The sequence below is a fragment of the Haemaphysalis longicornis genome, unplaced genomic scaffold (genome assembly GCF_048455015.1).
Source record: "Haemaphysalis longicornis isolate Haplotype H1 unplaced genomic scaffold, Haemaphysalis longicornis Haplotype H1 scaffold_1, whole genome shotgun sequence".
Classification (NCBI taxonomy): domain Eukaryota; kingdom Metazoa; phylum Arthropoda; class Arachnida; order Ixodida; family Ixodidae; genus Haemaphysalis; species Haemaphysalis longicornis.
The window spans coordinates 376,448,319-376,475,355 of record NW_027526203.1 but is presented as its reverse complement, the minus strand read 5'-3'; the positions used below and the strand labels follow the sequence as shown (position 1 = coordinate 376,475,355).

Sequence of the window (27,037 nt, the reverse complement as noted above, 5' to 3'; positions counted from 1 at the left end):
CAGATTCAATTTGTGTACAAAACTAATTTGTGGTTAAGACAGCTGACCTGTGCCTTTGGTCTTTGGCAAAAAACGCAGATTGTCATTATTACCTGTATCTCGGCCCACAGCACCGAACGGTTTGCAGGTGTGCAGTCTCAGTCGTGCCAAATCGGTAGAGTATGACACAGGAGGACACTTCTTCGCAAAAATTAAAGGAACTGCGATTCCAGTAAAGCACATGACTTCTGCGGGGATGTGTTATGTGTGATCAAATTCTCTGCATGAAATACAGGTACCTCAAGAAGTTCCACAGCAGGAGTCAGTTGGGCTACGGGCAGGGCCCTGTGTACTGTAAAGAGTGCACCCCCATAATTTTTGGACAAATATACTGATTGCTATGAAATTCAAGGAAGCTAACCTTGCACAAGTTAAACACAAAAGAAGTGCAGATATGTTTAGTGCTCAGTTAGGTATTTATGTGCCAAGGATGTGATGCGAATACATCACGAGTTATCCTAGATTTATGTGCCAAGGATGTGATGCGAATACATCACGAGTTGTCCTGGTGTGTTAGGGCTCTTCTATATGCTCATGGAATACAGATGGTGTGTAATGATTTTTGTGTTACCAGCAGCAGAAAAAAGGGTAATATCATTTGTGGACCCCAGGCTTTCTTTTGCGAATGCACAGGGTGTAGTTTTTGTCTGTCTCGTGTCTGTCATCTATGTTGTTTCGACTATCGTGAAAACATTGGCAACACCCGCTTGGGATTGTCTCTTCTTGCGTAAAGAGGTTTATTTTTTACCTCTAGATATTCTGTTTACTCCCACACTAGAAGTCATTATTGTATTCACGATTTTACTGGATAGAAATTTTCTTGTTGGTTTTGTTTAGTTTTTCTTGTTGCCTTGTGGCTGCTTTTCCCAATTGTGTTATAAGAAGGCGTACGTGTTGTGGGTGTATACGTGGGACTGTGGCAGCTGTTCCAATTCACTGAAAATGTGTCATTCTTTCGAGCTGTGCAACTTTACCATCTTAAAACGGCACTTCAAGTGTTTTGGGAGGGTGTTTTGGTTGGTATCAGTGGAAAGGCACCTGCATTGCACTTTATTTCATGCGGAAATGTTTTATGCCGATTGAATCTGCTTCACTGGTGGAGTCTGAATTTGTAGACATGTGCTTGATTAGTTGAGATGATGGTATGGACATGCAAGTTTCAAAGCTTTTGTGGTAACAAGAGCATGCTGCTGAGCTTCCTCAGGGGGCGTCACACAGTTTGGGCCAAAGGTTAATGCTGGAAAGAATGCATTTTCCAGCACCTACATAACAATAATTTAGGGTGATGTAAACTAGCTAACTTATTTTATTTTCGCATGCTGATAAAGGAGTACTGACACAAGATTTTCGTGTTACGTTTTTTCGCTGCTATGGGTGCCTACCAGCCCAGTAATCCTAGAATGGCACATTAGGTGGCCGACTGCAGCGTAAGTAATTATTTGCAGCCTCGTTTGTTTGTGTCAGTCTTGGTTTCGACGAAACGAACACCGAGGCGGCCGCTACGATGGGACGGCGCTCTTGTCGTCATTGTTCTCGTCTCGCCATGGCCTGTCTGGACGCACGTGCTAGAGCAAGTGAACGAGTCCAGACCGGCCGTGGTTGCACGCGCCTGGGGGGTAGCATGACATCGGTCCCAAAACTGGAACGGGATACACAAAGTGGAGCAGCGGCTTGGCTACGCCACGGAAGCCCCGACGTCAGCAGTTTCAGGCGAGACGCATGGCGGGGTGCTCCACGCGTCATGCTGATGTCACTGTCGAAAGGGCATCCGTTCTGAGCTCTCTCGTGCGTGAAAAGATAAAAATTTATTTAAAGTATGTTATAGTGGTTAATTTGGTTGAAATGTAATTAACTTTAATGTGGGAATCTAGCTGATGATGCTTAAATACAAGGCTGTAGAATGTTCAAAAATGTTTTGATGAAAAGTGGTGCTCTGTAGCTCAAATGAAATACCAAAAAATGGATGGAGGCGTGGAATTGTGGCCGTGCGAGTTAGGTAATTACAGTGACTGTGCGGGATAATAGGGCAGAAATCGGGCTTTTTTGTAAAACCATTTAGCAATTCAGGTTTTTTCGGGCTAAATCTCAAGATGTGCTAAGGAAACACACTCAGTCCATTTTATCAAAAGGTATCACGAGCTTCTGAACTGTAGCATGTTAAAATTGGTGTTTGTTTCAAACTGGTAATCGGGGGGGACATCAGGGTTTTCTAGCAAATACTCTCTGAAATTTGGCGTTTGCTTGGAAATGAATCAGCAATGATGACAGTAAAGAGAATTGATGACTTCTAAGAAATAAAAAAATTTATTTACTAAAAACTGGCCATCGATTTTTCACACATCCTTGTTAACATGCATTATCATCTGCATGTGCAACATGTCGGTGTCCATTCGAGACATGATTTGGGACCTGTCCAATCGCTGAACGTATCTCAGCTGGGAGAAAGTAATCTCGATATCACAGCTTCCATTAGCTTAGCACAACAATGTCAGTTCAGCGTTTGCCAGCTGGGGTAGCGAGCGGCAGAATAATGCCAATACTCAATGAGTTTGAGAGCGGTTCTTGTGGGGCTTGCTTCCAGCAAGAACGGCGGACCGTCAGCGCATGGTTGAGCAAATCCCTACTTTGAAAGGGTCCATTCGGAGAGAAATTTGGTTTAACCCGGTTCTCCTGAAACATTTTCAGGGTGTAAAAATCGAGTAAAGTCGGGTTTTACCTGAAAACGAACAACCCTAGTCAAATAGCGATACTTGTGCTGGGCCAATGCCATTTAGTTGCACTCACGCAAGTCCTGTGCTCATGCATAGTGGAACCTTGCAGGTAATTGGCATTTACTGCTTTTCCTGATATTTGGCAAATTGACCTGCTGCTTTGGTGGCCTGGTTGATTTGGTAGTTGTTGTAAGAAGTACACACACCATATGACATTAGTATCGTGACTAGTCAATGTAATTGCCATACTTAAGAGGGAAACCAGGGTCTTTGGCAAACATTGTTTGTTTGAGCTGTAGCATGCAGGTCACAAATATCAAAGAAATTTTCATGTAAACAACTAGTTTCAATACTGTATGCAAATTTTCTTTAAAAAGTGCTTATCCTGCTTTCAAAATTGGGCACTTAAAATTTTTCTGCACGCATAGTACACGTGAGTCAATGAGGGCAATGCCAGTTGTTTTACACTTCTAGCTCTCTTGCTTCAAAAGTTCTGCATGCCAACAAAAGCTCACAGTTGAAAGCAAATTAAAATTAGTCTTTTTCTTCAACTGTGAACTTTGGATGTCCATAACATTTGGAATAGGGGAGTTAGAAATGTGAAACAATCCTCATTGCACTCCTTGATTTGTTTGGATTATGACTGCGTACAAAAGTTTACAGCCCGCTCATGTTTTGTTTCTAAGTGTATGACGAAATCTGTTGTGCAAAAAAGTTTCATATATTATAAATATAAAGCTATTTGTTCAATGCGAAAATTGATTTCGCATTGGGATTTGAATGGTGCAGCACATACACCTTTTGGTTTTCATAACAAAGGTTGATTTTTTTCTTTTTTTTTTTTTTTGATGAAGGCTTTTGTGCCCCCTTAAATTGAGGGTTTCTGAAACATGTTTTGAACAAAGTAAACTTGCACAACCATGTGGTTGCATAATCAAGGACATCTGAGCCCTACATCGCTTTTTTGCAAACAGCAGGAAGCTCGCACAAATGGGGCAAAGTTTCCCACCTCTTTCCTGAGCCTCTTTGAATCCCTGCCACCTTTGGTTGCAACCACTGGTTGCAACTATGCGTCATTGCTCATTTACAGATGGCGAAGCAGACGGTCCTACTATAGGGCAGCTTTTTGCATGCACTTCTGTTCTAAGGCAGGTGTCGTCACTGCATTCTCTGCTCTCCTCCAAAACCGACACTTTTTATGGATGCGTATTGCTCACGTCACGCCTATGCCCTATCCTATTCACCTTTATTAAAGTTTTTTAATACTTGAAGTGTTGTCACAGAATCGGTAAACATATGTATAGCAGCATGCTGATCACAAATATGAAATAAAATCTAACTTACAATGAATAGTTTGAATAATGTGCAACCATTTTTGTACACGGTTTGTCAAGTTTCCATAAAAAATGGCTAACTTGGTGCTGAAAATTTTTATGAAACCATAATCTAAAGAAAGCTAGGAGTGCAATAAGGGCTATTTCACACTTCTAACACTGTAGCTCCAAAAGTAGTGCAAGCCTAAAACTTATCATATAAAATCGGGAATGGAAGTGTTTTTTTTTTTTTTTTTTTTTCAACCATGAATTTTGAAGTCACATAACTTTTGAAGTAGGGAAGCTACAAGTGTGAAACAACTTTTATTGCAGTTGGTTCCTATAGGTAATGGTTGCATAAAAATTATAAGTACTCATTGGAAGCTCTGAAAAATTTGACTAAACTTCTATGAGGAAAATTTGCTCATATTCCTCTTTGTCTGATGTAGAAATTTATTTCATGTTTGTGACCAGTGTACTGCAGCACGTCTCAAATAGCTCAAATATTTATGCCGATGACCCATGGGTCCCTCTAAGGGTGTCTAATATGTCTAGGTTGGGGGGACGTGTGTGTAACAGAATAATATGGTTAGAAATCAGGGACTCGTTGAGAAAATACAGAAGGGAAGGCCGGCAGTCTATAATGTGAAGGGAGCTGTAGAGGAATTAGTGAAGTTAACATTTTTAATTTTATATAGGAAAGAAAGTGAAGAAAAACACGTCCAGAGCGGGGACCATACCCGTGTCTTCTGATTAGATCTCGGATGCCTTACCAATTCGGCTATCTGGGCGACCGTGTTCACTTTCTGGGGTATTTATATTACCACAACTATCGCGGACGCTTCAGGGTGGTAGTCAGTTCACTATAGAGCTCATTAAAAGGATATATATATATATATATATATATATATATATATATATATATATATATATATATATATATATACACATCTCTCCTTTTAATGAGCCCTATTGTGAAATGGAACCTTAGTGGAAGGGTGGTAGAGCTGGTGTTGGCAAATTGTTGGCAAAATTTGCAGTGAGAGGACCATGCACACACATTGTGAAGAATCTTGCAGGCTGGCAGCAGCTGGTTTGTAGGTCGCATCGGTGCACGTACAATCATCTCATCAGCTAGAATGTATGCTGAGCCGTTCAGTGCAGCCAACCTTCCTCAGCTCTGGCTTTCTAATTGTTTTTCTCCATGAGTGCAAAATGGACTGAACTAGACATTTAACCAAATCGTGAACTGCTTACTGCTGGCATCATCTTTTTTTGCTCTGTATGTCCACAACACGTTTGAGAAACTTGCAGGGTTGGTTTAACTGATGAAGCATCGATTGCTGCAGCCAAATCAGATTGCACTAAAGTGACTATTGCAGATTGCACTGAAGTGACAAATCAGATTGCACTAAAGATTGCACTGGACCGCCGAGATTCTTTACGTAGCACACGATATTTGTACATCTGAACTGCCGGAATTGCACGTATGCAGGGCTGCAATGGCCGCAACTTGCAAGTGCCGGCCTTGGTAAGTTCGGAACTTATTGTGTGTGCAGTAGATAGTGGTGCCATCCTGAGGAGCTTCAGTGAAACACAAGAAATGAAGTTAAATCAGTTTATATAAAAACATGTACAAGGTCGGGTCAGTCGGTGTTCCCAGCTAGCGTGCCATAACTTCCACAGCATTGCAAACGACACGGGAAAGGACAAAGAAAAGAAACAAGCGCTCTTTCAGCATGTGTTACTTCTGTTTATACAGGTCGCATTTATCAGAGTTCTTGGGGGTGGGGGTGGGGGTGGATTATCTGGAGCTGTGTTTTGTGGGACCACTTTATAGATCGGTGGAGGATGCTTCAGGACCACTTTAATTGAAACTGTTTTTGAAGATGCTATCCCTTGTGTTGTTCGCGTAGTGTTAGCAGCAGCACAGATGGTTCAGGGAGTGCACTGGCCTGTGTATGTTCGGCAAACGCTGTCTTTCACTGCGCAGGGGCTCCAAAGGACAAGCTTATCCAACTGGGAAGGCTGCAATGTAGTGTTTTCATGCAAGCTCTTTTCTGGAGTTTTGAGCGTCTTGTGTTTGAATATGAGGGGCCTGTAATGCATGGCTCAGTGCCACGCGCCATCCACCGCGGCGTTTGTCATACAAACTATACTGTAAAGGGCTGTTCAGGGATATATTTTCTTTTTCCTGGCGTTGTTATAGGTTTCCTGTGAGTTCAGTTCTGAATGTAACAATCTGGAGTGGGGCTAAGGTATGAAATGACACAGGAAGGATAGGGCTTTCCAACAGTATTAATTTCAAACAATAGATTTACTATGAATGTTATCAATAGAGGCCGGATTTTTAGGCACTAAAAAAGCACGTTTTAGGTGCCAAAAATAGGCGGCAAAAACAACGTTTTAGGCACTAAAAAGAATAAAATAGGCGCAATAAATTTTTAGATAAATGCTAATAATTTCAAGTGAAGACGTGAGCGAACTGTAGGCACGACAGGAAATCCAAAAATGTCATTGCTATGAGGCCACAATGGCAGTAACAGTTCAATTCAATCCAATTCAATTCTTTATTTTTCTCTCATAACAAGTTCCATACATTGACCTTAGACGTGGAATTGCCCCGTAATACCTCTGGGCTAATGGCGATCAATTGGCTTAATTTCACAAGCGCATTGCTTACATACATGTTCAGGTGCGAAAGTCACTCAAGCGTCGCATATTGTGAAACAGGCAGGAGAAACAATACTTGAAATATGGTAATACTGATTTATAAAAGCGCAAAGTTATGTCTGCCTGACACAATTAAATTACAATAAGGCAAGGAAATAATAAATGCAAGATAGACAAGGTTTGTTAAGAAATTAACATGTTGTTACGTGAGAACTTACGTACAAACTTTAGCGATTTTCTACAGGTACCTTAATTATACAGGCAAGACCTTTCAACACTGCCAAATACACATGCGCTCATTCGAACAGAACGCGGAACCTAGTTTAAGAATCACTATGAAAATTGTAGAAACAATAGGTAACCACCAGCATCTCCGGATTTCCGGGTTCAAAATTGTGCCTCTTGTCGCTGAGAATGAGTTTGTACGCGGAGAACGAACGCTCGACGTCGACAGATGTGATTGGTGCGTACTTATACTTGGGAAGATTCGATGGGTTAATTGACACTGGGATCCTACAGTGCTCACCAGCAAGGACTTCTGAAGCTTCTTTAAGGACAGAAAACCCCTTGTTTTTGTCCAAGACCGATTGCAGCTTCGCACGTGCCTTTTCGGCGACGGGTCCTTCGGGAACGGTGGCGATTCTTCCTGTGCGTGGAGAATTAGCGCAACGTTCGTAACAAGAGTTTCTCCCTCACTTTCAAGTTTTTTGATAGAATCCGCTAAGAACGTGAAGTTGGCGCAAAGGTACGCGAGGTCTCCTGGAAGGCTATTCACGGAGAGGACAGCTTGAGTCTTTGTGACTGCAACACTCTCGTCAATTGGAAGGCCGTTGATCACGGCCTTGATGTCCGAAAAGTAGCAGTTGTAGTATTCAACAGCTTCTAGCCACGTTCCCCATCGGGTGACGACGGGTTCTGGCGGAAGGGGCACATCAGGCAGCATCTCCTTGAAGACGCGCACGCGAGAGTGTGCCTTCAGGAACACGGCCTTGGCTGAACCAATAAGCTCGTTGACGTCAGTGAAGTGCTTCCTCAGTTCCTCGCAAACACGATGAAGCGCATGCGCTAGGCAGGTGACATGGAGCATCTGCGGGTAGAAGGCCTTCAGGAGATGAGCGGCCTTGTGCATGTAGGCTGCAGCGTCTGTGTAGAGCAACAGAACCTTGGTGGCCCCGACTCCTGTAGGGTAAAGAACCTTTAGGGATTCGTTTACAAAGAATGCTACAGACTCCTCATTTGTTCTCTCCAAAGGTTTCGAACACACGAGGAAAGCCCTTGTCTTCTCGTGCGCCGCAAGCTTCCCAGCAAGAAAGTGACCGACAAAGCGCCCTTTGACGTCTGTTGTTTCGTCTACGGAAATCCAAATGCAGGAGTCGCCAAGCTCTTCTCTTATTCTTGCTAATGTCTGTTCATACAAAGGCCGGAGGTAGTTCTTCCTCAAAGTAGACTCAGACCGCACGTTGTGATTGCAGTATTTCTGTAGAAATTGTTTCAGCACGGGATTTTCAATTTTGGTCCAAGGGATGTTTGCGGCCACCAGGGCCTCACACAAATCTGCGTTGAAAGCGTTCGTCCTGTCGTCCTTGAAGGCTGTTGTCAAAAAGGACTGTTTGGATGTTGAGGGCTTGTCCCGCTTAAGGTTTGCCAGGTGACCTGCCGTCTTATGCTGAGCCAGGTGGTACTACTTCTCGCAAGGAATCTGCGCAAATGCGTTAGGATTTCTTAGATACGAAGCGTATATTCAACATCACAGCGCAGATAAACATGGTAGCATACTAAGTGTCTTGACGTGCTAACAGAAGACAAATAAAAAAATACGATAAGCATCAATAAGCATTCTAACTTCCGCAGAAGTGCTCGAACACCCCTGTTGCGTCCTATTTGATGGTATAACTGCACTTGAGCGCCGCGCTGCTACGCGTGTCATACCACCAAAACGTACTTGAAAAACAAGAAGGTGAGATTCCATTGACGTTCTGTCCAACTGACTCGGCGCGCGCCATCACTACCCTAAATTTCACGGTGGCACGGCGGGGGAGTAAGATACCAGATTCAATTGCGTGTTAACTTAGCGTGGCGTACTTCGGTAATTCTAGCTAGCGTCTGAATGTAATTAACCGAGTAGCTACGAGGTGGACTTCGATTTAACGGATGTCCAGTGAATATCTTAAAAACACGCCCCGTTCTTCAGCGCTAGTTTTGAAACATCATCCTTCAGTACCAACCGATCAATTGCTCGTTTGATTAAGAAATTTCTGGATTTTCACTTAACGCAGCACACAGGGATGGTACATAAAAATGTGAATCTCCTTCTCAAGGTATCTAAAATATTTCATTTCAATAATCTCAATGGTATTGAAAGTTTAAAACTTATAAACAACGCTAGCAATCAAAATAACCAACGCTTGAAAAAATGCAGGCACCGAAAGGAACGTCTGCCGTATTCAAAATACACAGGTGCCTCCTTTCTTTTCTCAGAAGAATGGGCAGTATAAACAAAAAGCAATAACAGCGAATCGCGGCCATGACGCCAAGGCCATGACGCCAAGGCGCCAACCAAGGCGGCGCAATGGACAACTTTGCATAGTTTCGAGTTCAACCACGGCCCCTGGATCAAGCGCACTTGATCGAGGGGCCGTGGTTTCGAATAACACATGAAACACTCACGCCACGTAAAAACTCGTCGGCTCACCTTTTTTCTGCACGGTTGGTTGGCAGAACACCGTCTATCCGTCTATTCTGTAGCATGGTGAGTTAAGTGTCCACTGTCAGATCAACGCACTTCTGGGCGTCTTCCGTTTCGGCATGGCTGAAAAGGGCAGCGGAGAAAGCCAGACCGTGCACGTTGAAAGACCGGACAAGAAGGGAAGGGTGCCTCCTATTGGTCGGGTCCAATCGCCTAGAGCCAATTTCTCCCCTGGTGGTGAACCTTTCAACTAGTAAATTACTAACAAGATAAGGGCGTGTACGTCACAGTGTTTTTAGATTGCGTTGCATCTAAAAACTATGTCACTATGTCACTATGTGACATAGCTATGTGGCTATGTCACTCCTGCGTCTGTTCGGCGGCGGCGTCCGTCTCTCCTCCACTCTCCTCCTCTCCTCTCTCCGATAGCGAACGCTCTCGCCTAACAGCGGCGGCGGCACAGGTGCGTCTCTCCTCCACTCTCCTCCTCTCCTCTCTCCGATAGCGAATGCGGTCTCAGTCGACGGTCGTCCGTGCTCCGTTTGCACTCTCTCGCCGTACTCGACGATTGCTTGATGCGACGGTTCCTTTAGAGAATCAACCCAACGGAAACACCAATGGAACCACCCAGATGCGTTGCATCACACCAGGGTTCCCGCGAGGGGAGGTGGGCGTAATTTTTCCCTATCACTTTCTTTGCCCCTGACGGTATCATAGTTCCCCTGGGGAGTAGAGTTGTGCGTCCACTGCCAAGTCCTGCGGGAAAGCCACCCGTAAAGCATGCAGAAGCCGCCGCTCCGGTTGCACCGGCTCAAAGGGAGGGGGGGGAGTCTTAAAAAGAGGACCAGGTTCAAACCCATAGAATTCAGAACAGTAAATATTTCCCGGTAGAATGAATAAAGGTATCAAATTGCACTCGAAAGCGAAACTTGACTCTACATAGTGCTGATTTAGGCACCAATTTGAGAAAAAAAGGCATTTATAGGCATTTATCGGAGTTTAGGCACCAACACCCAAAATAGGCATTTATAGGCACTATAAAACCACCATAAAAGCCATCCTTGGCCTCCAATTCGTGCTCATATATCGAAATGGGGCGATAGGAACGCAAGGAAAAAAATAGGCATTTGCCTAAAATCCGGTCTCTAGTTATCAAAAAATTATTAAAACGAAAAAAGTAACAAAGAAAAAAATGATGAAAACATCAGGGGTGGAACAGCTGCGCCATTTGTGCCATTGAGCGCCAAACTTGTTCACCGGTGCCATCCTGCGCCGAACCGCCCCTATTGCATCAAAATCGTTTATCAGTGCCGTCCTGCGCCGCAAAGCCCGAATTTCGCCACAAGATACGACCGCCATGATGTCCCATGCCCGAAAACTGGGCTGAAACATCGTGTTTTCGGTTTCAATGTGGTTATGGTTTCAGTTTCATCAAGGATATATGAGCGGCTATGGAAGTTGGCTTTTGCTTAGCTTCAAGGCCAGTGGCACTACGTGCCTTCTCCACCTTCACTTATTTGTGTCACATTTGCACATTCTTTTTTTTTTTTTTTTGTCGGTGCCGTGCTGCGCCACAATCAATTGAAAATGACCAAAAGGGAATAAAATGTTTTTGTGCCGCATCGCAGACAGATAGAAAAGAGAATAATATTCACAGGTTGTAGTTTATTGAAGGTGAACTTCAATTTAGTTTGCCATTTTGACGAGCCTATACTCGGTGACAACTTAAGAACGGCACCGGAAGTTGCCGCTGTGCCTTATCACCGTAGTCAGATGTTTCTCCGCGCGGCGCAAGTAGGGCGTTACTGGGAATATTTTGAACATGGCGTGAGCCGTTCCCGTGATTTTTTGGACCTAATATGCTTATAAACGACTCTAGTGACGACAAACAAACTGTGTGAGACAAGGCAGACGATATCACGCATTCATAGCAAACCCCTTTCATAACGTGCGCGCACTGACGTTACGAGTCCGGCGCTTTGGCGGAGTGATACACTACATGAGGTGGTGCCGTTCTTGAGTTGTAACTGAGTATAGCTTCATGTATTGAATAAACAGGGTCTTGGATGCTTTGCCCTCACTTGCTAAATCGGTTCGCCTTTGTTGTGAGGTAATTTTTCATTTTCACATGCGAACTTTTGGGTTAGCTTTGCTTATGTGTAGGATGGTCCAGCAATAATTGTCTTCTGACACGGTCTCGTTGCGTAGTGTATAGGGCTGCCTTCAACACAGTGACTGAAACCACTGATCAGTAGAAAAAAAATGCAAGCAAACGCCTTGCTTTACGGAGTGCCATCTACCGGACACAAAGTGAGGCCTGTTATCTGATCCCCTCTGACTCCCCGAATGATCACCCTTTGAACGGTGAAATGTGGCGCACTGGCTGCGGCCGGAGGTGTACCTCCGCATCAGTTAAATTTCCAAATATAGTTTAGCAACTGCATCCCTGGTTCGCAGTGAATTCTAATGCAGGGTAGAACGCCTAATAAAGTAGATACATAGATTAGAGTTAATTGGCAGGGGGCTAGCACAGGCTGCTGGGCCAGCTCCCTGCCAAAACGGCCTTTTGGGCTGCTCCAAGCCTGCTCCAAAAGCTCTTCTTCGCTGCTGTGAGCCTGCTACAAAAGGCAATTTTGCCTGCTCCCAGGACTGCTCCCAAACTCAAGTACCCTGTTCCACCCCTGAAACATCAATGCACAGGGCAAACATTAAAAAAAAATTGAAATATACACTTTGCATACAAGGCCCTTATAGAATAATACAGCGGATGTGAGTTCTTCTAAGTGGAGAAGTTATTTACATAGATACAAAAAATATAAGCACTAGTGCCTATCATGCCACCATGTAAAGCAGTTTCTCAACGCGGTGAAACAAAGGTTGGCTCCACTGTGCAGCCGGCACCAAGTGGTCCTGCCCGAATGAAGTTGACAGCTTACAGATAAGAGCTGTGACTTTTAGAACAGGCCGAATGTGGCCGCGCAGCAGTTATAAAATGGCCCGAGAAGAAAGTGAAACTTATTGGCGGATACCTGCCGACGTTCCGGGGTGGTTTACGCACTTTCGCCGTTTACTGAAGTCTGATGAATCGAAGAGATCTTCCGTGTCTGTGCCGCTACCATCATCCAGAGATTACAGCTTAGATTCATTGAAATCTGTTAAAATTCGCCGTTCCCATGGAGCATTCGCAAGCGGCATCAACACTACAACCGAAGCCACGTGCGATTGACAGCTAAGGAGCTTTAAAAATACACCCGTGGGGGAGAAAAGAAACTCGAAAGTGAAACTGATGAAATACTTCCTTTTTTAACCTTTGGATGCCATTAGCGTCCAGAAGCGCTTGGAGAGCAACAAAATTTGAATTTGTATTCATCGATAACATACTATCGATGGGAATAGGCACGGTCACGAAAGTGTTAACCTCTTAATATTACTGTGTTTGCATGATGCCCCTACATTAACACCAGGCTGTGGTGGCTGCGTTCCTTATAAATGTAAAAAATATGCCCATATACATGGTGGGGGTGTGCGTTGAATAACCATAGGATGTGACCGCTTGTGACCGCTCTAGCACTGCATGCCTACTAGTCATAAACCTGATTATTAGGGCCCCAATGCATAGCTGCTGCAGTTAGTTGTTGCTGCTTTGGAATATGAAGGTTGCTGTCTGCTGATTTCATAATCTTTATCAGCTGAATTACTGTTCACAAGACTGCAGGTAGATACAAAGCCTACTGCCGCCTAACAACTTTTTGCAAGGAGCATCACAAAACGTTGTGGTGCCTCTGTAAATCAGAAGAGCGCACTATTCAGATTAGGCTTTTCATGCTGTACTAAAAACTTCTGTTTACAGTGTTTCTTTATACATACAGAAGGCAAAAAAAAAAAAAAACAATCAAAACATGTTTACAGCGTTACCCCCGCATTCCCCCACCTGTCTTTCTGGTTGTAACAGCAGCAAGAAATATCAATGAATGGTTAAATTCACTCTGTATGTCAGCACGTGTTTCATTTTATAGGCGTTTCAGGTGGTTAGTAATCATTCTTCTTTTCATTTTAAAGTACTCTGGAGGCCAAACAAATTTATACAGGGCAAGGTAAGCCCATGTCATGCTGCCTTGCTAGAAAATGCTGCAGCAAACGGTTCTCTAGGCTCTGCCTAGTGTCCCCTATCTTTTACACTGGTCAGAGCCAGACAAAACAGTGAAAAGCTGGCAATGACTGCTTGTATGTTGTCAGGGAGCAGAAGCATGCCACAGAAGGCATGTTTTTAAAGTAGTATTAGGAGCTGTTACCACTCTCTTCTGCAGGGAATGTGCTAACAAGGATTACAGCATGGGTGTGCCATTTGCTTGATTCTTTTATTTTCGCCAATGTTAAAATTTAGTTTTTTTGTTGTTGCAAGCGTGTTTGTTCTGAGTGCTATTTTACAAGTATAAGGAGAGACATGGGACTGATAAAATTAGAAATGTTGGAGGGAAAATTGGCAGATATATGAACTGCAGCCTGCTTGTCATGAAATACAATTCATTTTTATGTTCACTTTTATGTAGAAGAAATCAGAAGATATGCAAGTTCAGCATCTTAAACGTTTTGTCAGGTTCTTAGCGAAAACTGTTGAATGGGTGCTTAAAAATTTATGTAGCCATAATCTAGGATAATCAAGCAGAAGAATAAGGGTTATTTAGCACTGCTAGCTCTCGTGCTTCAAAGGTTTTGAGTCTCTAAAAGTCATAGTTAAAAACTGGGAATTGATATTAAATGTCTTTCTCTTAACTGCGAACTTTAGCATTACCTAACTTTAAAGGCAAAAAAGCTAGCAGTGTGATACAGCTCTTATTGCACATTTTGACCACCCTGGAATACTGCTGCACAGAAATTTTGAGCACCCATTCAGCAGCGTTCTCAAAAAACCTGACGCAGAGTTTGATAAAAAAAAAATAGTGTCAAAAATTGTTGTTCTGTGGGAAAAGTGATTCTGTATTGGTAATTGGCCTGCTGCAGCACATATTACGGCTTATTTTCATGACAGTAACTCAAAAATTAAATAAAATTTTGCCAAAGACCATGTCTTTCCATAAGCAACACGGCCTGCTGCTGTAACGCCACTGCTGCTCATCCCTGGCCACTTGGTTGCAGTCTGTGCTTGTAGACGCAAGTCTGGACAGGGTGGCTTTATCAGGCCTTAGACAGTTCTCGAGGGGAAGTCGTTTGGCTTAAAAAAAAAAAAAAGGCATTACTGCGGGTTCTGTTTCTGGTACGGGCGGCGATAAATTTTAAAAATGCCTGTGCGTAGAAGCTGGGAAGCGAGAAGAAGCTGGGAGAGGATGTACTACCACTGCAGCCGAGTGTTGTGGAGGAGGGGAGGCCGGGTGGAGCCAGGCAGGCTGGTTGCTTAGCCCGTGTTGCTTGTGGGGCCAGGGGTGCGTGGCTGGTAACGAGCGCCCCGTGTGTTGTGTGCAGTGCTGGCGAGGAGGCTGAGTTGCGTAAGCGGCAGCGGCGGGAGAGGGTGGAGCGCACGTCGCAGACGCTGCAGCGCATGCGGCAGAAGCAGCGCTCTTCGGAAACCTGGGTCCAGCGGCGCCGCCTGCTCAAGCGTGTCTCGCTTGGTCTGGCCCTGCTGCTGGGCACGGGGGTGCTCATCTACAAGTACTTTGGCAAATAGCCCGCCAGGGAGGGGGTGGCTGCCTCTCAGAGAGAAGCATGTGCTGGCAACGCATTGACATTTCCTTCAATATTCATGGCCCATCTCGACTGTTTGTTGTTTGCCGGGGCGTCTTTCGACAGGGTCACCTAGGCGCCGTTTGATACGAGTTCGCACTTGCTCGCCTGTCTGCCTTCCGATCTCATCAAGATGACAGACTGCTTGTTCAGTATAGCTTGATCAGTTACCATCATTAATTGTCAAGCTGGGAGTTCTTGTTTTTGATTAAAGCAGTTTCTCATGTTCAAGACTCGGCTCGTTGGTGCATTTCCTTGGACTAAAATTTGCAGTGAACCCCTTAAGCTGTGTAAATTGGTTAGGACAGTGGTGACCCTCATTAAAAACTGAAGACCATGCAGCAGTTGTGAGCGTCCGCTGATGAATGTTAGTGCGCAAGTATTCAGTTTAGTGCTGAGGCCGCTTGGGGCCTTGACAGCTTTGTCATTTTGATTATGGCCAGTAAGCAGCTCAAGTAGATCATTAGCAATATTTACTGTCTATACCAGTTAAAGTATTGCTTGGCTTGATTTTAAGTCTTTTGTGCCTCCATAAATTCATCTTTTTTTTTTTTAAAGCCGAAAGTGCTCTATCATTCGCTCTAACTCAGGTCCTTTGTTTCGATCTGTTTTGCAGTTGACTTTTAATAGCATGTTATGCATGGGAATGTCATTTGCCCATGCAGTTGGCTTGGAGCTGTTTGCTGCACCAGAAAGCTCAAAATGCTACAGTGAAGGCACGAAAAGTGAATTGCCCATATGGCTAGTTGTTTGACTTTGAGATATTTGAGCTTTCATTTTCACTTGCTTAATTGACATTTAAGTTGTCATTTTTGGGTTGTCAGGCTTTTTTTAACCATAGTTTGGCTCTGGTTTATTTTGAAAGTTTTGTAAGCGCAGAACAAAAATGTAACCTGCTGTTAGTATGTCACGAATCAGCACTTTGTGGCAAATGGCTTCCTTGATAAGTGCTTAGTGAGACCAAGGCTGGCCAAATGACATGCCATGTTCCACTTGCAGTAATGCTTTTCAGACATGCTAGCTTTATTTGGGGGCAGTTCAGAAATATCGGAGAAGTGAGGCAAGCACTGACAAGTATGCGTGCTGTTTGGAAATCCGTTAACAGACTCCAGAATACATTACTTGTGGGTAATTGTTGAGAGCAGCTGTGCTGTAACCCGGTTAACAGCTTTTCTTTGTGGGGTTGCGTAGTTTGCGTCATGCTTTGTACAGACAGAGTTGGCAAGGTAAGCCACTGTACATCTCATCAAACACTTTTTAGGGTGAGATCACAAGGAAAATTTTTGTGCGTCACTGAAAAGCTATGGGAAATGCTATCAGAGGCAGATTTTGTGTGACAAGGAATAAAACATAGCAAGTGAAATCTGTGCATGCTGTTATGCTGAATAGAAAAAAAAAAAAAAAGTCTCCTTATATGTTCTTATGCAGGCTATTAAATTTAAAAAAAAAAGGAATGCAAAAAGAATGTTTGCAGGTAGGGCAACATTAGTATTTGGTGAGATACTAGGGGTTGTATCAACACCAGCCTCTTGGGGGTGTTGCCTGGGATACAGTTTTTTAATTATTTTTTTTATTTAGCTGTGAGGTTAACACATCAGTGTAGGCTCATAGCCATTTTGTGTTAGTTTATTGCATGTGTAGCTTCTCCTTCTGGAGGACCCTGAAAACTGCCGCCCAGGCGTAAAAAAGAGGAACCAGTGTCAGCCGAGTTGTGCATGTGTAGAGTCACCTTCTTCAGGACGGAGGCACTTGTATGTCTGGCATTTCCTTAGCTTGTAGCCTGCATATTGATGAGAACAAATTTATTCTTACCCATTCTTGGTGGGGCAGCATTAGGAGAGCAAATTCCGGGCTCCGCTGTTCTCGGAGTGCCTGTACAGCTTAGCTTTTGCTCTATTATTCTGGGCAAAGCAGTCATGGGGTGGATGCTCACCACCCAGTGTAAGGATTTCGATAGCAACCTGTTCTTGCAGTTTTAGTTGTTTGCATTGGGCAGCTGCAGGAACAGCGAGTCACAGATGTCTGAAAGCTGTAGCAGCACTGCAGCTGGAGCAGAAAGCAGCTTGACGGGTTAACACTAGCAACTCCACTTTTCTTTTTTGCTGCGTTGATGTGCCCCTGTTGGGCACTGGTTGGTTACTTAAACCCAAGTACCTCCTGTTTCCTTTTCTTGCGGGCCTTTGTGTAGCTTGACCTTTTTGCCTGTCCCGTGTCTAAAGGAAAGCTCAGAACTGCAGTCGTTAGTCGTTCAAGTGGGCTTTTGCAAAGGGAACACTTGCTGGAGGGTAGCACTGAAGCTTCCAGTGCGGCTGCTTAAAACCTTTGTGCACCTTACATCTATATACATACTGCATGCCTTTTGTTCAATTGTCATGGTTCACATGTTTAATGTCACAATGCTAGGTGGTGTGGTGTTTTCATGGGTCTGTATTTTTTTAGCCTTACAGTCACAACCTAGTTGTTGAGGAATCAAAAAATCACTGCAGTGCCTATGAGAGTCTTCTATTTTCAGATACATGTCCGGACAGTGGGAAGAGCTTTTTGAAGGCTTGTAAAGCCATTGTAAAAAAGGTGTGTGCTGTGTTGCATTTGTTTTAGTAAATGTTGTCTAATGTGTGCTTTGTGTCGCGCTTTTGTAAAACACAGCTCCACATGGCTCTGTGTTTCACTGCGTTCTGGACTGGGCCAGTCTTGCTGGTGCCGGGAATGCTTGTGAACCCGTCTGCCATGTGAAGTGCGGTTCAGAATTGCGGGATACGCTCTTCGTTTGAAGCATCTTTGTGAGTTGCCTCAAGACTGGATCAGTAGTTGCCTGTAGTTGTAGAATTCGGGCATAATTTGTTGCCTGTCATACGAGTAAAGTGAATTCTGTGGTCTGGACAATGAGGCTGCGTTCTTTTAGTGTTTAGTGCGTTTTGAGCACTTTAGAATGAATGTGCATTGACTCTTGTGCGCAGTGCGAAACTGGATGGCTATTGTTACAGGTTCTATCCTTCTGGTTGCATGATTGCCACACGTTACGTGCACATTGTTCCTTGGTTTATACCCTGTTAAAAGGGTGAACGTGTTTTCATCTAATTGGTGGGCTCTATATTTTGTCTCATACCGATGGGAACGTTGCAGCCTGTACAGCAATTAAGTTGCAGCATGGTAACTCACAACATCATGCTCATTGTGAGCTGTTTAGACTAAAGCCAGAATTAACTTTTCGAGTGTAAGCTGCTGCGGCCACAGCCAGTTCATTAAAGTTGTGGCTATGGGAAATGGCTCAAAGCGGTGGCTGCACAGCCTCTGCATGTTCTTTGCCCCTAAAAGTGCCAGAGAGAGTTGTCGTGCATGCAAGTGGTTGATTGAAGCATGTGTCCAAAACACGTTGTCAGGCATTGTTGGACCATGGCTGTGGTTTAAAGCGACGTGACGACTTGGGTGCTTGGCTTTGTGTTGCATAAACTGCAGCTCTTTCTAGCCTATGGTTTTTAGCTGTTCTGTTTTGTCTAGTGCTGTTTGTTGTGTGCCTGAAGCATTGTTGCAGGCTGTGGTGCTGTTGCTAATTCATGCAGTGTTAGCAGCTCCAAAGTAACAGCTGTTTAAAGAGCCAAGTCATGGGTAGGGAATCGCGGAGAGTACAAAGTAAACGTGTTATGCTCTTTTTTTTTTTTTTTTTTTTTGGTAATGGAGCTGGCTGGGCTGTGTGCTTCCTCTAGTTTGCCTTATTTATTGCTGGCTATGTGAACTGTTGTCGTCCATATTCTGCTGGTAAGCAGACACTGCCTGTTGCGAAATCTTTAGAATAAACATGCTTCTTTTCTAAGCTTTGTTCTGAGCATATTTTCTGGGGATTGGGATTGCTGTACTAGAAGTGCTGGGGTGCACTAAAATATGCTGCTGCTGGTACACCGAAACTATGCAAAAGATCTCTTTAGGAGTAGAGTGCTTGCATTGCTATTCACACCCTTCTGCCCCAGTAGAAATGTTGCAGTGAATGTTGTTGCCGCAACGCTGAGAATGTGTTTGTGTTCCTTTTGCTTGCTTGTTACTATGGATGTGCGAAATTTTTGCGTGCAAATCAAACAGCCTTAGCTATTCAATTTATATTCAATATCTTGGAATACTCAGTTTTGGCCGGCAGAATATTTTGCAGTACTACGAATACTCAGGCTTGCATTGAGTGCTGAACATGCTTTTAGGCAGCTGCTAGACATGCCTCAGCCCCCAAACTGTATTAGAAAATCTTCTCTTTTCCCCCCCGAATATTGGTGTAATGCAGTAAAAGCTTAATTCAAACTGCAAGGGGGCGCCACCTCAGTTCGAAATAATGAAGTCCGAACTAACGAAAATGAAGAACAAAAGCAGTACAATACGATTAGGGAGCAGTAGAGCATTTAGGCAATTGAAGGCTCGAATAAGAGTGCGAGTGATGCGTGCCCTTTATCTTTGAAAGCGAAAACCAGCACTTTTTTGCTCAACGAGCAAATGAAGCAGAAGGGCTCCTTTTTGCATATGCTGAACAACTGAGGGAGAGATGGGCGGCATTCTGGCCAGCCATTGCTTCCAAGCGGTGCCTCGTCCGCCCCCGTCTCATGGTCACTGGCAGCAACGTGTTCTATGCTTCTAGCCACAAATAGGATGGCAACTGTTGGCCCGCCCCACACCTCGAACTCGTATCAACGTAGTCCACAAAGAAAATTCTTCCAAGATGCCCAAAACGGGGTTTGATTGCTTTTACTCAGTTTCAGTTCTCTCTCCGTTTTTCTCTTGTTTTCGGAGGCGATGCAGCTTTGTGTGTAGGCAGCGGGCACTGTTCTCTGGCTGTGGGCCAGGCCCCAAGCTGCTAGCACAAAGACGCGTGGTTCGAATTATCCAGGGTGGCGGCCATTCGCGTTGCAATTGATGGGCCTTTTTATACACTGACTTTTGTGGAGCTTGGCTGGACCAAATCACAGTTTGAATTATTCATAAATTCGAATTGTTTAAGTTCAAATTAACGAGCTTTCACTGTAGTTTGACTCAGCATGATAGATCATGGATCCCTACCAAGTTGCCCAACCAGCTAGTTCATGAGTATTCGATTTGATGAGAAAATAGTTATCGAACACTGCTACTACTTTACCCTAATTGTCTTCGGCAGTGTCCTAATAGTCTTTGGCAGTGTATTTTGTGCTGCGAATACGCGAACCAAGTTACTCCCTCAACTACAGTGTGAATCATGGTGCAGATACCGACTTGGCAAGTTGAATTCCGAATGATGTTTATTTTAATTGCATTCTGTCCATTCAGTGGTATACTCTTCCAAATCCTTAACACGATACATTTTTAGCTGTGCTCTTAACCTGTGCCTTTTTACAGTGCAACGTAATTATTGTATCTGTTCGTGGTTTTTCTCGTTAGAGCAGTTTCAGTATGCCGGTGATATTTTTGGCTAATTTTCATGCGCGTCACCGTTTTTTTTACTGTTGCTGCAGTTGCACATGCAGAGCTTCACCATTTTTGGTGGGTGCAATGGTGCTAAAAACATTTCGGGATTTGTTTCAACTTCTCAGCATTGCATGCACCTTCAGGAAAGCATGATCCACAATTGCTCTGAAGGCTGGAAATACAAGTACATTCAAGAACGTTTGGGCCAGTCCGGCCTTAGCTTTTTATTTTACAGAAAAACCAGTCTGACCTTTGCTTATTATTTTCAAAGAAGTGTGTAAAGGGCCGTGTATTTTCAGTAGAACTTGTGCAAAATAGAAAGTTTGCTTGTCAACTTTGGTTGACAACTTTGGTTTGCTTGGACTGAAAGCAAAGGCTTTCATGTTGAAACCTGGGATTTTGCTTCACTTCTTAGGGATTATAGGTTGGTTTGCACACGTGGCTTGAGGGTAGATGGAAAAAAGTACCCAAAGTGGCCCCTGACATTTACCAGCTGTAGCTATCACATGCCAGGCGTAGAAGTGCCGTGTTCGATTTCAAGCGGCCCTCCTTGCAGCTCTACAAGTTGTACCATCATGACAGTGTTCACAGGCTGTGCAGTGAAACTGGGACGCCATCTGTAGGGCCAACCACATTTGTGTAGATGTGTTCTTTATCGGCTTGAAATGCACCCACCGCTCTTAACCAGGGCTGGTAACTGACAGGAAGGGTCTGTAACATACGCAGGCAGTGTCAACGTCCCCTGTGAGACAAGCATGTAAAATAACATAGAGAAAGTTAAGAGTTCCCTCCTCCTCCTCTGTTATGAAGTGTGCCTCGCTTGCATTGTCTTCCTTTCCAAAGCAGCCACCAGCTCTCTGCTGCACCCATTGGCGGTGTTCTAAATGGGGTCTCTAGGTGCAGTGGCTCTTGACCTGATGGATAGCTAGCATTCAGAAACTGTTTTGCACTATATCACATTAGGCTAGACAGTTGCTACTGGGATTGAAAAAATCTTGGGGTGATCACACAAAGGTCATGGCACATTCATCAGCTGCAATTAGTACTACGTACTGTGCTGGTATTGCATCTATGCCAGAGTACTGGAAGTGATTTTTGCATGGGTAAATGCATTTGCCAGCACAGGTATGGCGCTACGTCCCCAGTAAACCAGTCTGTCGCACAAATTAGACAGCAGCATACAGATTGTGCAGAAATTGCCTTTGAAACAGGGCATTACTGGTGGCACACTCACCTTTGGCGAAACTGCAATACTCGTGGGCGTGTGCTATCTATAGGTTGGCAGGTTCACTTACGAGTGCACTCGCCCCCCTCTTTCCCCCCCCCCCCCCTCCCCCCACACACACACTCCCTACTTTCAGTGAGCCCGCTCACCACTCGCGAGTGCGAGTGGTTCTCGCAACGGGCCCCGTTCTCACACCTGAGTGCACGTGCCACTCGCGGTGAACTCCACTCACCACTTGCTAGTGCACCTTCCTCGCCACTCGTGTGGAGCACTGGCACCACTCGCAAGTGTGAGCGCCACTCATGGCGAGCCCCCCTCATCACTTGGGAGTGCTAGTGCCACCCGCAGGGAGCCCCGCTCACAACTCGCGAGGGCACTCACCACTCGTGAGTGTGAGTGCACTTACCAATCGCAAGTGAGAGTGCACTTGCCACTCGCGTGATGAGCCCCGCTAGCCACTCTCTAGAGGCAAGTGCACTCGCTCTACTTGCACGATGTGTGTGCGGGGCTTACCGCGTTGAGCGCGCTTGTTCTCGCTGTTGGCTATTCGTGACGGGAGCCGCTCGCTGTTTTGGTTGCTGCTGGTGCTATCTACTTGCACGCACAGCCACTAGTTAAAGGCGCGATTGCATTTAGCTTTGGGAATATGTTGTCGCTGCGCTCCTGTTATGGAGCACCGTGCAATTGCCTCTTGTGTGGCGTGTTGATTTAGGAATACGATTTGGATGTACATCTGACGCCATAAGGCTCTGATACTTTTTCGTGTCATTACTCGTGGAGGGACTGCTGCGCACACGAATGCAGAATGGTATTTCAGTCTCATAGCGTTCCGTGTCAGAATTGGTGTTCGTATCGTCGTCACAACAAACTGAATGCACTTTACTACCGCTGCGGGCTGCGATGCAAGCATTAGAGAGCACCGCGGTATAGTGTCGTAGTCAGGGACGTAGCCGAAGGGGAGGCGTTGGGGGTTTGAACCCCCCCCCAATTTGGCTGATTCAATGAGCCCCAATACGATTGCATTTCGCCATTGCGATGTCATGGAGATAATTTCACCCGGGGCTGCTGGTGAGGGTTTTCTTGATGTTGGCGGTTGCCACAAGGCTCAATGTATGGCATGCACACCTCGGGTACATCTGACTCTCCACTCCCCTTGATCCAAGCGGTTCAGTGGAGTGAGTGTGCGCATACATAACATGCATTAAGGCTTGCGCGCCAAGCCATTGATCGCCACTGCACTTTGCTCGACCAATGTGTGTCCCATTGGTGCTTTGCTGGGCTGCATCCCTCGCTTTCCTTTGTGCGACTGCCCGAATCAAAAAGAGGCAGAACACACGTGCTATGTGATGACAATTATCTGCCCATCTGCCTTATTGGCGCTGCGTCCGGCATTTCGAGCTAACACTGCTGCCCACAGAATGAAGCCAGGAGATGTACAGCTGAGGGAGGGTATAGGGGGGGAAAAAAAAAAAAACTTTTTTGGGCAGTGAAAATAATTGTAACGGGAAAACCCGTAAAAGTATTTGACTACTGAGATAGAAATACATTTTTTAAATGTATTTCGATATTGAAATGCAGATAGTTGGACCCCATTAACGATGTACAAATTCCCTGCCCATGCAGTTTAGCAGCTACTTACCAGCTGTAAAAGAACTACGACACGTTGCTCTCAAACACACACACCCAGACAGGCTTTATTTGCAAGTAGGTAGCAAAAAATTTGTCATCTTCACTTGCCGTCGGGGTGGCCTTACTGGAAGCTAATCTCGATTGTGCGCTGCAATCGTCAACGGATGTAAGAGCAAGAAATTCGTCATGGTGGCCATGGTTTAACGTCGCTATTGTCATCCGGATGTCGCAGCTGGAGCATCGAACGTCTGCGCACTGGAGTATTTGTCGATTTTGGGCCTGTGCGTGTAGAACAAGAAAGAAAGTAGTACACACTAACTGTTCATTGGGCAATGAGTGGCTATGGCTTAAGGGGTCAGTCAATACGTGGGTTCAAAGGGAACTGGGTGGGGGAATCTTCACAACTGCATTTAAACCGCAATCAGGCATTAAGTGGGTACATATTAGCAAGGTTTAACTACTCAAAGTATCTCTGAGATACTGTCGTGATATCCTAGTATTAACCTGCAGGACCTGCTGTTCCCGACGGGTCCTGCCAGCTCCCGTCGTGAAGTGTTCCGCCACCTCCTGGCATTCCTCGAGGCCACTGGACTAACCCAGCGCCTGTAGCTGAGGCTACTGAACAAACACTCGCGCCGAACACTCGTGCCGCTGTCGCCTATGTAATGCCCCCCCCCCCCTCTTTTCTTTTCTTCTCTCTCTCTTTCTCTCTTTTCTGCCTGTCTTTCTCTTTCACGCCTTTTCTATTCCACCCCTAACCTCCTCCCAAGTCTTTTATCCCCTCTTCCCCTCCCCACCGCACTGGGTTGTATGCAGGTGAGCTCCCTACTGAGCTCAATAATATCCCCAGTGCACTTTCCTTTTCTTTCTTCCACCAAATCGCCTCTCTCTCTCTCTCCTAGTATCGCGATACTGCACAGCCCTGGTAAGAATTAGCCCGGTGCCACTCCTGTGCTAATGCTGCAGCTCTGATGCTGCCTAGTTGATAGTGCGAACAGGATGATTCCGTCAGGGTCTCCCATGAACAGCTTCCAATGAAATGTAGAAGTTGATACCAGGCCTTAAAGGGCTGTTAAGAAACTTTCTGGAAAGTTTGAGCGGTGTGAGCCTGCTGGTATCCTTAAGTACAGCAGCCCCTGGTGACAATGTGAAGTAAAGCAGAAAGCTGGGAAAACTGTCCGAATTCTTTTGGATGCTGTAGCCACTCAGTATGTATAATTTTGGCTCTGTGTGTCACAGTAATGGCTTCCCGGCCGCGGCGGCCGCTTTTCTGATGGAGGCGAAAAGCAAAAACGCCCGTGTGTACGAGATTTCGGCGCACGATAAAGATCCCCAGGTGGTCAAAATTAATCCGGAGCCCTCCACTATGGCGCGCCTCATCGCCTGCGTTGCGTCGGCGCGTTAAACCCCACAATCAATCAAATCAAGTCACAGTAATGGCTTTATTTAGGACTTTGTACCCCAAGTGCCGTACGCATAAGTCAAAGCAAGTATCTTTTAAAGTAACTCTTCCTGAAAAGGCTGGTAAGGCTTGAAGTTTGAGCATTGCCTTTATTGTTTGTTCCACTTGGGGTTGAAAGTGGCAGATCTTGAGAGTCGTGTTGGGGATGTATGCTGCGAAATGGATAAATGCTATGCAGAAGTTCCTATCAAGCCCGTTTATTGTAGAGGCTAAAATTTCTGGAACTACTTTAACTGCCATTTGAATTAGTACATTTAATCTTTGGTCAAGCTTGTGTTATGAACATTATTAACAAAATGCACCTTAGTAGATATTCAAGTTGCAGCTATACAGATTTTTCCCCAGATGCTTGCTTACTTGGCAGGTCGCGTAGTTTTCAAAAGTGTGCCTGTATTACTTGTGCATATTTTATTTAGTGATAAAAAACTGCTGCATGTAAGGTCGTCCTTGGGGTGGAGAATCCAAGGGGGTGCGAGTAACACTCGGGGTGGGAAGGGGGAGGGTAATTGCCCCCCACTTACCCAAGGCACCTTCTGAACAAGCAGTGCTAAGTCTGCTAAGCTTAGAGTACAGTGCCGCCACCACCTCCCTGCTCGAACATATCACTCTGTATCCACTACTAAAAAAAGAAACGATAGGGTTTTGTGTGTCAGAGCTACACCTGGACTTCTAGATGCACGGTAGGGTATGTACTCGGTGAATCTTTAATGTGCACCGAAATCACGACATAGGTGTCTTCTTTCTATGCCTCCATTAGAAAAATAGCCACTGTGGCTGGGATCTAATATTGGTTCTCGGGTTCAGCAGCACACCTTCGCCATTGAACCATTGCAACAGGTGGATCCACCACTGGGTGGTGTGTAGCTAATATCATCACATAGCTGGTGTGTGGGCCCATTAACTTGGTAGTTGCTTTTTGGTGGCCTTGCAGTTTTTATACAGGGTGTTTTTTTGTCATTACAGAATTATTAGATATTATGTTGTCAAGTTTTGTCCACTGTAGGCAAGATTTTAGTCAAATTCATTCTTTGCCACTCCACCTACTTCTCCGCCTTCGGTTTGTTTTCCCATTTTTTTGTGTCCATTTTGTTACTGTTGGGGTATTTTCCTTTCATCTGTCCACATAACGTAGCCTACCCGATTCTACTTTTTTTTTATGCAATGATATTCGCTTCCTGTCCTTGGATGTTGGATCTCCGAAATGGTTTGTATGTGCAAGCATAATGTGTTACTGAGTACTCAAGCTACATTGGGGACGCTTCACTGTTGCATCAGAAAATTTACGCCTCTGTCTCTTGTGTCTTTATGTAAGTAAGCTGCTGCAAATAACTTCCCATCCACATCCTTTTTCCCCTGTGCTCACCATTGAGAACTCACAAGATCCAATCTGCTAAGCAAAACTGCGGGGAATGTTGTTGAAAAACCATTCCTGATGCTTGTCATTCTGGGATTGTTAGCACTGTTTGGTGCCATTTTCAATGTGTGCTGCCCTATTTAATGCTTAACATTCAGGAGTAGATAGCCCCTCATCCTTGCTAACAGCTTCAATCGATTTGAAGCACTTTAAATCTTTGAAGCCAGCAGGAATGCGTCATTTGTAGTGTTTAAATTGCCATATAGTCTTCCTCCCTGCATCACGCTGCCCAGTCTCAGGCCGAGCAAGTGAGTAGCTAAGTGACTAAGTACTAAGTGCCTAAGTAGCTAAGTACCACCACTCATTCCAGGCAGGCTGTATACTATGGTCGTTCTTTCTTTTCCGGGCAGAAAGTCCAGGATAGAGGCTGATATGCGATATCTGGAATGCATCACCTTTGATAAGTTATCTTTGGGAAGCGTTTAGCAACAGAAGGCTTATTGAATAGAGATCGCATATGAGTGCTGGTTAACCAAGAAAGAAGCTGGCAAGAAGCCCATGTGCCAAAGGAGGGGAGAAGCACACTGCTGGTTTTTGGACAGGCACAGGCATTGGCTGGAGACAATGACGAAATGGTAGTGATAAGCCTGGAAGGAGGTGCGAATGTCGTGCTGAAGATTTGGATATATACACCATTTTCCATAAGCAGCCGGGAAAGGGGCAAAATACTCTCAAACCAGTTCTCTCGGCGGCCGACCAGCGTTGCCTGTGCGCGCTGGGCTGCTAACATCGCTCGGCGCGGTGTGCTCCGC

At 44.9% G+C, this 27,037-nt stretch overlaps 1 protein-coding gene across 2 annotated transcripts in view; it reads left to right on the top strand.

Annotated features, from left to right (window-relative positions):
• The window catches only part of LOC144155122 (tyrosine-protein phosphatase non-receptor type 1-like), an 87,263-nt gene that overhangs the window by 43,596 nt on the left and 16,630 nt on the right, over window positions 1–27,037 (top strand). The window contains exon 8 of one of the 2 annotated variants that reach the window (XM_077686376.1): window positions 14,883–18,951. The exons of the other annotated variant lie outside the window; for it this stretch is intronic. Within the exon in view, the coding sequence (XP_077542502.1) occupies window positions 14,883–15,084 (202 nt within the window). The 3' untranslated portion in view covers window positions 15,085–18,951. Of the gene's footprint in view, window positions 1–14,882; window positions 18,952–27,037 lie in introns of those variants that run through there. 2 annotated transcript variants of the gene reach the window in all.